Source organism: Podospora pseudopauciseta, chromosome 1 (assembly GCF_035222475.1).
Source record: "Podospora pseudopauciseta strain CBS 411.78 chromosome 1, whole genome shotgun sequence".
Taxonomy (NCBI): Eukaryota; Fungi; Ascomycota; class Sordariomycetes; order Sordariales; family Podosporaceae; genus Podospora; species Podospora pseudopauciseta.
In genome coordinates this window covers 5,498,856-5,512,735 of record NC_085892.1, presented here as the reverse complement: position 1 = coordinate 5,512,735, position 13,880 = coordinate 5,498,856, and the positions used below count along the sequence as shown (strand labels likewise).

The 13,880-nt window shown below is 53.9% G+C and overlaps 5 protein-coding genes across 5 annotated transcripts; 2 read left to right on the top strand and 3 right to left on the bottom strand.

Moving 5' to 3' along the window:
• Positions 1-100: 100 nt before the first annotated feature.
• QC763_115130 (uncharacterized protein) lies at positions 101-2,558 on the bottom strand (the record flags this gene model as incomplete). Its single annotated transcript, XM_062908091.1, has 4 exons — positions 101-300; positions 357-1,728; positions 1,807-1,926; positions 1,983-2,558. 4 exons carry the CDS (start codon positions 2,556-2,558, stop codon positions 101-103), a joined length of 2,268 nt encoding a protein of 755 aa, XP_062771123.1.
• A 788-nt stretch (positions 2,559-3,346) lies between these two features.
• On the bottom strand, positions 3,347-3,856 carry QC763_0017740 (uncharacterized protein; the record flags this gene model as incomplete). The annotated part of the gene is made up of 2 exons (XM_062905346.1): positions 3,347-3,518; positions 3,816-3,856. 2 exons carry the CDS (start codon positions 3,854-3,856, stop codon positions 3,347-3,349), a joined length of 213 nt encoding a protein of 70 aa, XP_062771122.1.
• Positions 3,857-4,596: 740 nt separating this feature from the next.
• QC763_115120 (uncharacterized protein) lies at positions 4,597-6,856 on the top strand (the record flags this gene model as incomplete). The annotated part of the gene is made up of 2 exons (XM_062908090.1): positions 4,597-6,359; positions 6,418-6,856. The coding sequence occupies exons 1-2, from the start codon at positions 5,809-5,811 to the stop codon at positions 6,854-6,856; spliced, it is 990 nt and encodes a 329-aa protein (XP_062771121.1). The 5' UTR covers positions 4,597-5,808.
• A 1,805-nt stretch (positions 6,857-8,661) lies between these two features.
• On the top strand, positions 8,662-11,957 carry GLK1 (glucokinase). Its single transcript, XM_062908089.1, has 3 exons — positions 8,662-9,570; positions 9,632-9,711; positions 9,774-11,957. The coding sequence occupies exons 1-3, from the start codon at positions 9,474-9,476 to the stop codon at positions 11,184-11,186; spliced, it is 1,590 nt and encodes a 529-aa protein (XP_062771120.1). The 5' UTR covers positions 8,662-9,473; the 3' UTR covers positions 11,187-11,957.
• A 372-nt stretch (positions 11,958-12,329) lies between these two features.
• QC763_115100 (uncharacterized protein) lies at positions 12,330-13,646 on the bottom strand (the record flags this gene model as incomplete). The annotated part of the gene is made up of 1 exon (XM_062908088.1): positions 12,330-13,646. The coding sequence occupies one exon, from the start codon at positions 13,644-13,646 to the stop codon at positions 12,330-12,332; it is 1,317 nt and encodes a 438-aa protein (XP_062771119.1).
• Positions 13,647-13,880: the final 234 nt, after the last annotated feature.

Here is a 13,880-nt window from a genome sequence, read left to right as displayed (position 1 = left end):
CGAAAAAAGCACGCCCATTTTACTTCAGAGAGGTATCATTGTTGAGATCCGATGCAATGTGAAAACTAAAAAGCAGCAACTCCGTCAAGACTTCCAACATCTACCTGAACCTAGCGCGGCACCGGCCCATGACTTCGCCCTGGCACACAAGCTCGGCACTGAATTCTGAACCGTCCAGGGTGAGGTAAATGTCAAAGTAGACACGGTAGAATGTGCCTTGTGGCGTGTCCATTCTTTCGAAATCCTTCTCCAAGTTCTTGCGTGACAAGTCCGAGGTGAGCGTGACAACCTCCTTGATTCCTGTCGAAGTGGTTAATATGATTTCATCTCATCATTCAGGCTGGCAGTCAACTTACTAGGATCCTTGGTATACTCTGGGCAGACATCGTCGTCGCAGGCATACAGGATATCTTCGTACATGAGAGTGGCGCCAGGGGCGACCTGTCGGAAGAAGGACACCTTGACGGGCTCGCCAATCTTGACCTTTTGGCCCTTTTGCACAAAGATCTGTCTGGTAAACTTGCAGCGGTCCTTGCCATCGAGCGAGGGAACACGGTACGCCTCGGGATGGTATCCCTCCTTGAATGGCTGCAAAGTGGCCATCAAGTAGTGACGGCGGGCAACACGGTGTGTGATGACTCTCTCGGTGATACCAGCTGTGACGGCACCTTTGACGATAGCGGCGACGGAATCCATGGGCCGGACAACCTTGGACTGGAACTGAGGTGGAACATGCAGCTTGATCTGTTGGAAGAGGTACTCGGAAGCACCGAAGCCACCGACAACCAAGATGTTTTGGAGGGTGCGGTTTTGCGCCTGAATGGCAATGATCTGGTTGCGAACGAGTTCCAGAATGCGGTTAACAACGGGCTCGAAGCATTGCAGGATCTCCTCGTTAGTGAAAGTCATGTAACCCTCTTCGATGCCGGCCTCTGGGAACTCGGCCTCGATACCAACATCAACAGCCCACTTCTGGCCGTTATTCCGGAAATCAGCCTTGATGCGGTTCTCAAAGTCCATGATGCACTTGGCATAGACACGGCCAGCCGTCTTGGAGCCGTCAGGTAGCTTCATCTTCCGGATCTTGGTGCGGAGGATGTTGCTGAAGTTGCGGTTGAGGGCAGTCGAACCGCAAGAGTCACCGGAACCAGCCGTGCATTCGGCTACTGTGAAGGGGTTCTCATCTTCGACTTCGTAGGCGATCAAATCGACGGTACCACCACCGCAATCGACAATCAGGACGGCGTCGTGCACCTTGAGGTTCAGGAGACCAGTCTTGGAACAGAACAGAGCAGCAGCTTCGGGCTCGCTGACCAGGGTAAGGCGGTTGTCGTTCTCGTCCCGAAGGAAGCCGGCCTGGATAGCAGCCGCTCTCGTGGCAGCCTTGCCTGCGTCGTTCCAAATGGCAGGCACTGTCAGGTAGTAACGGATATTCCTCTCCTCACGGTTGAACACCTCACCCAGAGTCTTCTGGAGGGCCGCTCTCATGGCCTGGCGGAGCTTGAAAAGATAATCGGCGGCCACATCAATCTCCGACTTTCCCGGCGGGAGGGGAGGGAGGTTGATGGGGTCGATATACGTGTTGCCCGAGAGCATCAGCTGCAACTTGAACCATTCTACCTTCTGAACACCCGGCTTGGGGTATCCTGTTGGAGCGAGGGCATCGGCAATATCGGGACCCCAGCCCACAACCTTTTGGTACTGATCATAGTACAGCACTGTGGGAATCTGGGATAGAGTTAGTGCCTGAACCGTATGCACGCAGGGTCGCAGCCATCAGGGTTTTAGGATGCAAAGCCCACAGACCTTTTGCTTGGTGTATGAGCCAGCACCAGGCCACTCTGTAATGATGTCTTCCTTCGCCTCATTATTGGTGGCGAACGCAAAGGCCACGCCAGAGAACGTGGTGCCCTGATCATTGCCAGCCTCGTCAGTACAGTTATTCAATGGATCTCGTTCACAGTGTCATCGGTTCAACCTACAAAGTCGATGCCAACAATCAGCTGAGCCTTACTCCGGCTGTTTCCTTCCACTTCGGCAGCCACGTTGCGCTGGTAAGGGGCGACAGGGCCGGTAGGCTGCGGCGGCGGGGGAGGGTAGCCGGTTGGGTTGCCATATCCCGGCGGCGGAGGAGGGCCACCCATCACGGGGGGTGGGTACCCAGCGACCGGAGGAGCGCCGGTGTTGATGGGCGGAGGACCACCGACCATTTGCGAGGGCGGGGTGCGAGCCGGGCCTTGGTTGGCGAGGGGGCTGGTGCGACCGACGGGACCGGGAGGGCCGGGAGGATAGTTCTGCGGAGTGTAGCTGGGTGGCCGTGGACCAGGACCTGGATGATTCATTGGGAGACTCTGCTGAGAAGAGTTGGAGGCAATCGACGGGGCACCCGGGCGCGACGGAAACAGCGTCGGTATTTGAGGGGCTCCCAGAGGCGGGGTCTGGGTCTGGGGTACGTGTGGGCTGGCTCTCCCGTTCTGCCCGTTCTGCTGTGGAGGGCCGCTCGATTTTCGCTTACCGAAGCCTGGAAAGCCTTTGAAGCGGGAGTTCGTAGAACTCATAAGGGGAAGGTCGGGGAAATTTAGTATTAAAAGAATGGGAGAGGAGCAAGGGCAAAGGAGGGGGTGAGAGTGAGCGAGGGTGGGCTGTGTGCGCGCGGCGGGTTGCGGGTTACGGGCTGCTGAAGGGCTGGACAAGAGAGACCTGGCCGCGAGCTGAATCGGGGAAAACGGCGGATGGGTAGGAGCGGGAAAATTAGGTGCCTCGCAACCGGGGGGGCAAGACACAGTCAGGTTGCAGCGGGTGGGTTCGTTCTTGGTTTTGCAGGTGAGTGAGTGAAGAGATGGGGATGGCCGCTGGTTTGAGCCTCGCGCGGCTAGCTTGCTTGAGAGACTTGAGAGACGGAGAGACTATGATCGTGTGGAATCAAGTTGCTTGGTGAGCCAGGGGCAACTGTTGAGAGGCCGAAGGAACGAGATGTGCTGGTTTGGGTAGTCTGTGGCTGATGACCGCCGGTTCTCTCTCTCTTGCATGGATGCCCAGCACAGCTCACCGCACTAGACAATGGGGGAGCTAGTGTAGGGGTGGTGTGTAAGGCTGAGCAACGGTACTGTACGGTGCTTGAGCGACAAAGCGACGGGAGCACTCTCGTGCCTTTCGTGTCTTTGCTGTCGGGTGGTGCTTCGGGAGACTTGAGTAAGCAAACGGTGGTTTACAAGAAGAGTATAACCCCGGCGACGGCGATGAGAGCTTTTACGGAATGCTTGTGGTGAAGCCCACTTCTCTACGCATGTATGTCAGAAACGGTCGAGTCGAGCTTTTGGCAAGCACATCATTTATTAAAATGCTGTCACTCCCGCCTCGTGCTTCCTTCTCCCAGGCGTCCAATTACGTGCTCCCATCTGCCACTAGGACTCGCCAAGAGCGGAAGGAACTCGATAAGCCCCACCACCTCTTCAAGGACGACAAGGAGTTTATCTTTAAACTCAGCATCGAAGAGACGAAACTCCCATGGTGATGTTCTAGAGCGTGTTAATTATCCGCCCAGTCTGGCGTTTTCGCCAAAAAATGAGAGTTCTGGTGGCCGTACCCGGGCAGCACTATTCAGAAGACCCGATAGCTCTGCTGACCTGCAGAAGGCTCGCCGCAATTGAGGATGGATGGATGTGTCAAAATGGTGACAGGGGTGACATGGGTTGGGCTTGAGGAACGAGGGGTCAAACATGGCGGCAGAACAGCGGGGTCAGCACCAGCAACTTGGATGAGACCGTGGATCTCTTACGAATGCCGATCTCTTCATGTTGAGCCAACAGACAGACCTACGGCAGGCTTCACGGTGAATAGGGTCGGTAGCTTGCATCTCTGCTGCAGAGAGGCTATGCTCTCCGACCAAGCAATCTGGAAATATTCGCATCTCTTGCCAGGTCTTCGTGGAGAGCGCACCACAAGTGATGCTGTGCTTGGTGGGGTGTTCCGCAACGAGACGGCACGCCCAACACCACCCCAAGCTTATATCTCTCTCGCTGTTCTATTCCGTATCTCCTTCCTTGTGCCCGATGGAACGTTTCAGTCGTCGAGGCCGACCAGAGATATGCTGAGTCTACTTGGCAGTTCTGAGGCAGTTCCTCAGGTCGCTGCCGTTGAACTGCATCGTCGTGGTTCGGATGGCTGGTGGGGGCCGTCCCCCAAAGTGCTGGTGAGGGGAAGTTGCTGCAAGCAGTGCCAGCCGCAGGACTGGGAATCAGCAACAACTGATGGTTCTCGATGCCCAATGTCTTTCCAGTGTCTGCCCTGCACGGCATCCATTTACAGGTGCCTGATCTAAGCCTGTTCTGGAACCAGGTACGGGATGTGTGGTAGGACCTCCGTAGGACTTTTGGGCGGCTCTTCAGTAAGCACAGGCCAAATCCCACGTGTGGCTGTGTGCTGAGGCGCTGTGCCTCGCTCACCTTGCTGGTTTTTGAGCAACGAAGATAGCATTCTGATTGGTGGACATCTTTCATGATGCGGAGTCAGTTCACACTGTCTCAGCCGCAGCTACGGAACTTGGTTATTGTTCAGATCTCTCCCCTCTCAACGGTGGGTGTCTGAGAATTCACCGTTGGCAATCCCGTCTCTCTCATCAGTAATACTCAGTATTCAACTGCAATCACAAATCTAGCAGAAGATCAAAGAACTCGACCGCTCCTAGCACTCCCTCACAATCTCGCCAGCTGACGGCGAACAAAGGGAGGCCCTTTATCTCCGCTACGCCGCATCAGGAGTTCTTGATCCTGGCCCACGTAGGACAATAGCACCACAAGCGCCAAACACCGAGCGGCACATGCCATTGACTTCGTCCCAACTCCAGAATACACATACACTATGCGTTGTTTTTTGGTTGGTAACGGCGTCGATGCCACCTCGTCAACGGATCGTTCTGTGAAGTTGGTCTTCACAATCCAATTCGCAAGTGCGAGTTTATGTCTTGATATGACTCGGTACCGTTGTTTTGTCTATGGTCTTCTCCTATCAGAAAGCTGAAAACTCTTCGGCCAGTTCCGTTGATGACTGCTTTTGAGCCGGAGATGACGGTTCCTCTGGCAGAATCACGCCTCTCGGAGGGCCCAGCGGCACAGCTCTAATCAACGGTCAAACAACAAGTCTTCTATCAACCTTCTACGGGTCTTGGCACCGGCAGCAACTCCTCCCCCACAACGTGGATGAGGTTGCAATAAAGTGTTCGTTGCGACCCAGTGGTGCATTACCACCTTTGACAAGCAGCGGGATGAAAGCCTGTCGGCTGGGGAGGGGTGCCCTCTCATGTGTTGCTACTGGACTTCACCTCATCTCGGATTTACAAAGCTTCGCGTTATACTGCTGACAGCATGGAAGGGCTTGATGAAGATATTCAGATCTCCAAGTGTAGGAGTCGGCGGAAATGACCTGTGCAAGGCGAGACTCGAGCGGCACAGTGGAAAAACTTCCCTTTGCAGCTAACCCCATGGTCACAGCACGTTGGTGGTGTTCCGTCATTGGTGTAAACACCAGGTTCATCACGATAGAAGGGCCCCTTGCCTGCATGACAAACAGCGCTAGGATGCAATGAACCAGCGCCGCTACGGCGATGTTTAATTACAGGTAGTTGGGCCAGCACGCAGCACGCTATTGCCCTGACCGTCTAATCACAGTAGAGACGTACATAGAGATGATATGCTCATATACTGCCAGGCTTCATGCCGGGCAGTCTGTTAATCCATGCCTGATCACCGTTGCACTCTTCCAAAGGAACTTTCTCAAGGGTGAAGTTTATATATTGCAATCGTGATCACGATGGACATCTACCGCCCCTCAACCCGAGACAGTCAACGCGCGTTTCTACAATCTCAACAGCAACAGCCGCGTTATTCGCACGATCGAAGGGTTTCGCAGGCTACCTCAGGGGCCACCACTGCGGTACAAAGTCAGCTATCTCTAACATCGCCGCTTTACTTGGATGAGAAGTCGGTAGTCGAGCCACCGCTCCCAGATCCGCTTCGTGTACAGGGTTCCGTCAATGTTCCTGGAACATATCCCTTGGCTACAGTGAACGTGGCTCAGAGAAATGGAGCACAACCGGGAGGGTTCAACTGGCCATCTGATGGAGATCTTGATCCTCTCCCCCGATATCCAGGTACACCAGCTGCCGCTCCTTCAACACTAGCTGTTCCGCCTATCGAACGAGAAAAGAAACCTCGAGCGCCTGGGACGATCTGTGGGGTGAGAAGAGGACCGTTTCTGTTGTTATCAGCAGTAGCAGGCCTGGTTCTGCTGGCCATAGCTGTCGGCGTAGGAGTTGTGGTGGGACTGTCGAAGAAACCAAGCGATGATGAAATCGCAGCTAGGTAAGGCTATCGCCTCTACACTCTCCCAGTTGACCACCAGACTAACTCAATCTCCCAGTTTATCCTCCCCCAAATCAAGCACAACCGACCACCCCCTCCCCAACAACCTCCAAACAACAATCTTCTTGACCGCCACCTACACACCAACTCCCACATCCACTGCCACCTCTGGTACCCCCTCGGCAACACCGACCGGCCTAGGCTGCCCCCAAAGTCAAGGACAGCATTACACCTCGAACAACAACAAGAAGTTTATTACCCTTTGCGGGGTGGATTACTCTGACGATGGGGAAGCAAAGAATATTTCTAATGCGAAGGTGAAGAGCTTGAGGGATTGTTTGGAGTTGTGCTCGAAAAAGAAGGAATGTACGGGGGCGGGGTGGGGGGTTATGGAAAGGGATAAGGTCGGGGAACATACTTGCTGGATGAAGAACGGGTTGAATAGCAGCCATGAGGCGAGGGGGGGTTGGGCGTTTGGGGTATTATTAGGGGAGTAGAGATGAGGTTGGTGGCAGGAAGGGGAGGAGGGATGGTACAAGGGGGGTGAATGATACGTGAGATGAGATACCCTTTTCTTTGTTATTGTATTAATTGCTTAAGGGAGGGTGTTGCATTCCTATATCAAAGAGGCTGATATGACTTAAGGATTCTGTTTCTCTTACTTGTTGTCCATTAGGTAACAATAGGGACGTATGTATCCACCCTGTGGTTCGAGTCCAGCGGCCGCTATCTAAGCCGGCTTGGTGTGTGTTCTGTCCTTCATTGTTGAGAAGAGATTGGGCCCAGTGCTTTTCGGAGTCATTGTTGATCTACAGGACATACACCTTACTGATATTGGTGTGCTAGTCTCACCGTAACTCCGTACACTTAAATGACGAAACAGTGTGGTAGTTGAATGGCCATCCCAAAACAGGGAGCTCCCTAGGCAGGGTTGAGGTCATGAGGCTGATGGTTTGCTATCAAGAAGAGCTGCTCTGGCTACAAGTATAGCTTGAACAGCCACTTGCGTAAATTAGCCGCAATTGATCTATAGTAGACCTTGTAACTTAACATTAAATTACCACTGACATCATCCCAGAGTATAAAGTTGTTTACAAAGCCATTTCATAAAACAGAAAACCATTGTCGGGAGTGTTGTATTCCAAGAGAGAGGGCGGTGTTCAAGGTAGAAATTTCAGCCGTGTTCCTCTTATCCGAGGAAAGTGCACATGGTCAACAAGAATATTGAGGCTCGTGTGAAAGGCCCGCACAGGGATTGGTTTTTAGGACGTTGGGCGTTGATGGAAACCTCTTGGGTTCTTAAGTGCGGTCCAAGTGGAGGTGGTCAGTCTGCTGGTCGCATAGTCTTGAAAGTGAGCCAATCATCGGTCCCGAAAGCCGTGTAAGTCGGCTGGGGAGGATGCCTCGATCATCGTGGAGAAACGTGGGGTGTAACTGGGTTTTTCCCATCTTGTATTCCCGGTTCAACACGGCATTCGATATTGGCTGCCCAATCGAGGTGTCTGTTTTGGTGACCTTCATCGAACTACCGAGATGTGGAATGTGGTTGTGGGAGGTTGATGGCCAAGATTCCGGGGTTAAAGGTCGCGCAATTCCTTCAGTTTCCACGGGTCTCTATCGCTAGTTGAGACCACGATAGCTTCATTTTCTTGCTGAGTATAAACAATACTTTCTGCGATCAGATCTTTGCTGTTTGCCCCTTCCTGACCTTGCATTTCTTGGCGCTGTACTTGGGCTGTGATTGTGTGTTTCTTGTTTGCAGGACCTGCAGCTATTTCAGCGCGCATGTGCCAGCTCGATCAGACCGCCGAAACATTCAAAACCCACATATACGTACTGTTTCCCTAGAGTTGCCCCCTCCCTCTTTTTCTTTTCAGTTTCCCAACCCAAAGGACGAGATGTCGCCTTTGGTGAGCTATTTCTAGCCGTCCTGTCTCGATACCTCAATACGACTCTGCCGCCGTACCCGACTGGCACTCACTACGGAACAAGCGACCCCTATCGAACGCCGAGAGCCCGGCCGAGAATCAGGAGGATCTGATGCCTATCGCGACTTCTGTTTCACGAATGCAGCGTGCTTGAAGATTCCGAGTGGCTGGTTTGAATTGGCCAATTGGCACAGCAGCAAATAATATCGGATGTACCCTCGGGAGCAAGAACGAACGACACTCGGACTTAACAGACTTGAGGAAGGAGTGCTAAACGACTAGTACCTGTCTATTAACACGGATACCCTAGAATTGGGGAGCCGAATTAGCACCGTCTATTTGGCCGATTCCAGGAAGACCCAAGGGACCTCGCTTCGCTGCGCAATTTCTAGAGCTGCAGCACCCAGCGGAAACCACAACCTCAAAGTCCGCCCATGACTTCATCGGGTGATTCTGTCGCCCAGATACGGCCCGTTTCCTAGCCAAGAACCCCCGCGAGGTCTCCGCCTCGAGCCCCGGCTGGCCTATCAGGACCCAACCCAACAGAAGCAGCCCACCCGGCTGCCCCTCAGACGTCTGTCGAAGAATTTCTTGGCACTGAACGTCGAGCCGCCAAAACGTCGTCCCCGAAGTCACAAGGCGCCTTTTGGCGCGCCTTTAACAGGAGACCACCAGCTGCTACCAAACATAAATCTAATTCGCGCAGGTCCAGGTCGTCATCATTGTTTGCGTCGTCTGGTCTGCTCCATCTGTGCTCCGTGGTCTTTCTGGTGCTGGTCTTTGTAAGTCGGTCCCATATAGGCTCAAAGAGAGCTCTTTTATGTCACGCAGCACCTACCCCGCCGTGTCCGCCCCCAGTGCCCCGCATCAGCATCCATCATCACTCTCCATCATACCCCCCAGCTTCCATGTGCCAACAGCCCCTACAGCCCCCTTCGATTCCTCCAACGCGCACCACCTATTCTTATGCCTAACCCCAACCTCCAACTAACCATTGGCGCAGGCCCTCCAGTTCTTTCTCCGTGACGCAAAGCTATTTTATTCAGATATCTTCAACAACGCCCGCCCCCTCTTCAGAGCTGCGCACTCGCCCCCCGCCGGGAACCACCACCAAACCCTTCCAACGTGCGGCAACCCCATCTCCGTCCCCTTTCCAACTCAAGCTCCAGTTTCGAGTCCTCTCAAGATGACCCTCGAAGCCCAAAGCGCGGCCATTGCCGCCCAGTTCGACTACACAGATGATCAGGTGAATAGCGCAGTCAATGAGTTCCGCCGCCAAATGAGTGAGTTGACTAGGTAGCTCGATCCCCTGATAGCTTTGTCCTAACCCACTATGTCGCACAGCGGAGGGTCTGGAGAAGGACGGAACCAGTCTGAGTCAAATTCCCACATACGTGACGGGCGTGCCCAATGGCACTGAGAAGGTTAGTGCACAGTTTGGTGAACATAGGCCGCACCTTGTGCTTGTTGCTGATATCTGCTCCAGGGTTTGTACATGGCTGTCGACCTTGGCGGAACCAACTTTCGTGTTTGCTCCATCCAGCTCAACGGCGACACCACATTCAACCTGACCTTCACCAAGGTCGCCATCCCCAGAAAGCTCATGGTTGCCAAGACGGCGCAAGAGTTGTTCGCTTTCCTCGCCAAGCAGATCGAACTGTTCCTCCAGAAGCACCACGAGGACCACTTCGAGCAGCATGTTCGCCGACGGATGACCATGAGCTCCCCAGACGGCTACAAGGACGAGCACGTTTTCCGGTTGGGCTTCACTTTCAGCTTCCCAGTACAGCAAGTAGGAATCAACAAGGGCACTCTCATAAGATGGACGAAGGGCTTTGACATTCCTGATGCTGTTGGCAAGGACGTGTGCGCGCTCCTCCAGGACGAGATCGACAAGCTCCACCTCCCCGTCAAGGTGGCTGCTCTTGTCAACGACACAGTCGGTACCCTCATGGCCCGCTCTTATTCTTCTCCAGGCAAGACCGGCACCGTGCTGGGTGCCATCTTCGGCACCGGCACCAACGGCGCGTACGTTGAGAAGCTTTCCAACCTGAAGAAGCCCCTCTCCGGCGAGTATGACAAGACCACCGGAGAAATGGTTATCAACACCGAGTGGGGCTCGTTCGACAACCAGCTCAGTGTTCTTCCCAACACCGCGTGGGACGTTGCCCTTGATAAGGCGAGCCCCAACCCCGGTATCCAGATGTACGAGAAGCGTGTGTCGGGCATGTTCTTGGGTGAGATTCTGCGTCTGGTTATTATCGATCTCCTGAAGGACCCCAAGGTCTCTTTCTTCAAGGACGAGAACTCTAGCTCCAACGACTGGAAGTCAACCACCAATATTGCCTCGGACTCGAGCATCTACACCCAGTGGGGTCTCGATACGGCCATCATGTCGGTCGCCGCGGCTGACAACACCCCCGAACTCTCGACGCTCCGCGGCGAGCTCGAAAAGCAGTTGGGCATCTACTCTGCTGGCCTGGATGATGCCCAGGCTTTCAAGGCTATTGCCAACGCCATTGGCCGCCGCTCCGCGCGCCTTTCCGCTGTCGCCATTGCCGCCATTGTCCTGCAGACAGGCAAGCTCGCGGATCCCGCCAACGCCGATGAGCCCATCGACATCGGTGTTGACGGCAGCTTGGTCGAGCACTACCCCTACTTCAGGGATATGATCTACGAGGCTCTGCGCGCTATTGACGGCATTGGTGAGGAGGGCGCCAAGCGCATCCGCATTGGCATCGCGAAGGATGGGTCCGGTGTTGGTGCTGCCTTGATCGCCCTTGTCGCTGCCGGGATGGAGAAGAGGTTGACCACGGCCGATTACCTCGGCGAGCTGCGCTCCAACGCCAAAAGTAATAACCTTACTGTTGTGCCAGAGGATGACGCTGCTCAGGACTAGAGGTCGAAAAAGCAGTCAGGCTTCTCACAAACCACGAGCTCGCCCGAGAAACGCTCGAAACGGTCAAGTCGATCGGGTTGGCGGTCGGGCTCAGTATCTCGCTCCTCGAAAAAGGAGGGAGAGCAATGCTGTATTGTCATGTAAGAGTGATATGGCGCAGGTTAGGATACCACGGCCAGGAGGGACAGGGCCATTGCTCGTTGGGGCATTGGGGTCATTCGAACGGGCTGGCTGGGCTGGCGTCTGTCAATACGACACACAAAAGGGATGATGACGAACGAATATATGAACATTCGAAGCTGCAACAACGTTGTTTCCTGCTAGCCCCAAGTGTATAGTTGTGTCTGGGGTTTCATGTAACTTTTTTTCTCTTTCTTGTTCTTCTTCTCAGGCCTTTGAAAACGGGTTTGGTTGAGGGTTTGACACGTTAAAAACAATGGTAGTATGGTTAGTATGGATGGTAGGGTGGGAAAGGGAAGGGATGGGTTTGGTTTGACAACAAGCACACACAAGACACATATATACGTACGCCCCTCGAAAAGTAAGGCTTTTTTGTTTTTCACTTTTTGGTTTTTGTTAAATAGTAGTTTTTTTTATCGTGGCTTGCTTTGCTTGGGGGGTCTATCGAAGTTCGTTAGCGTCGTCATTGTGAGGAACCTGGTGACGAATCCAAAGTTCCTCTATTCATAATTGATTATTGACCGAAGCTATGCGGTGTCTTTCCAGTTTTTCCTTTGGAATCCACTTGTGAAAATGAGAAAAATACGGCCCTCGCATGTCCTCTTGCTGCTTCAGAGAGCCGTCTGCGATTATTTCACATGGCTGAGAGGTGAAGAGAAAACATTACATTTTTCTATCTTTCGTTTTAAACACCATATTTAAAAAACTGATTGTTGGCCCCCGCCGCCCAATCTCCCGCTCTATCTAAGAAACAAACAAAAAAAAAAAAAAAAAACAAGCTTGCTGTATTAAGTCCACGTGCCTTTCATGTGTTGCTGCCTCCCTGCTCTATATCATCCTGTGTCTCGTGTATGCACCCACACCCGTATATATAATTAAACCAACGTGTATCCCTCATTCCAACCCAATCACCAGGAAATTTCTATAAAAAAACCTGCTGACGAACAAAGCAACCCCCATATTTCACTGCCCAAACGCCGCCGAAGGGTAAGCCCTCTCCTTCTTCTTTCCAATCCTAGAGCTACTCCTCGAACTAGTCGTTGAAGACCCAGCGCCGCCGCTCCCACTTCTCGGAGGGGGGACAAGCCCGCCGCCGGCCACCATTTCCGCGGGAAGGTCGTTCCATTCCGTTTCTGGCCTTCTATTCTGAAACGACAAGGACGTGGTAGACGAAGCAGGCGAGACAATGGGCGATTTCTTCGGGAGCCCAGGGGCGGCGCTGCTCGTGGAGAGTAAAGACCCCGTTGGTTGTGGCAAGTTGACTGCTGCTGTCAAGACGCTAGGTGTTGTTTGTGGCTGTGGTGGACGGATTGTAGTCGGTTGGGGAAGAGGGGCAGTTCCAGGACCGATGTGCCGTGATACTATCCAGGCTGTGTCGGGTCGTAGTTTGAAGTAGTACCCCTTGACTGGACCGGAACTGTCCCGTTCAAACCCGCGGGCTTGGTACCACTTTAGTCCTTCCTCGTTTTCGGTCCAGACGTGAGCGTAGATTGTTCTCGCGTCGATGGTCGTTCCCGCTGCTGGGAGGAGGGTGGCGGACGCGATGATGTGGTCTAGGGCTGCGGCGGCCAGGCCAAGGGAGCGGTACGGGGAGAGGAGGGCGAGGGACTGTATGTAGATTGCGTGGTAGGGAGTGTTGAGGGAGAGGGAAGGGGAGGGTTTGAGGTTGCTCCCCAGGGGGGGTGGGGGGTTGGCTAAGGGTTGGCCGTTGGCGTCGAGGAAGAAGTTTGGTTCGAGACGACAGACTAGACCGCCGATGAGCTTGGGGGTGTCGGAGGGGGTGTCTTGCCAGAGTATGGCGCGGGAGAAGAGGCCCGAGACGAGGGGGTCGAGGACTTTGGAGTAGAAGGAGTCTGGGTAGGCTACGGGGAGGAGGAGGGCGTTGATTCGGCGGAGAGCGGGAATGTGGTGCTCTTCGAGGGGGACGATGGTCGCGCCGGAGGGGATGGAGGGCGGCGAAGGGAGGACGGCGATGGTTGGGGGAAGGGTTATTGGAATAGGGCCGGTCGTTTGGGCGGCAACGGGTGAGGGGTATCTTGGTGATTCAGTTGTTGGAGGTAGCGGCGGCGCTGAGGGAGGAGGAGCCGCCGCTGGTGTTGACTTGGTCGTGTCATTGTTCGTGGTGTTCTGGGTGCCGTCTTGGAGTTTGTCTTGAGGCGGGGCACCCGATGATGGAGGGGCAGCGTAGGCTGGTTGAGGTTTGGGCTGGAAGAATGAGCGGATGGATGTCTGCTGTGGGTGCGACATGATGTGTGGTTGTATGGGTTGCTTCAGTGTCATAAGCTAGACATGTTCTTCTGTGCTGTGGTGATGGTATTAGTAGAGGTGGAAGTTTACGCTTGTCAACAAACAACCGGAATGTTCTTTGCGATTGATGAAGACCCCTGACGAGCACCCTCTAGAACTTCAAACGGGTTCATAGAAAACACTCAAACTCTGTTTTGATTGGTCCCCGTGAACTGACGTTCCCCGCCTGCGTGTGCTTTGCTGCATCGAGGCAACGGGGACGAATCG

Coding starts and splice junctions, on each gene's coding strand:
- GLK1 (XM_062908089.1), top strand. CDS start 9,474: ATGACCCTCGAAGCCCAAAGCGCGGCCATTGCCGCCCAGTTCGACTAC. Junction 9,571..9,631: donor TGAGTTCCGCCGCCAAATGA/GTGAGTTGACTA, acceptor TATGTCGCACAG/CGGAGGGTCTGGAGAAGGAC. Junction 9,712..9,773: donor TGCCCAATGGCACTGAGAAG/GTTAGTGCACAG, acceptor TATCTGCTCCAG/GGTTTGTACATGGCTGTCGA.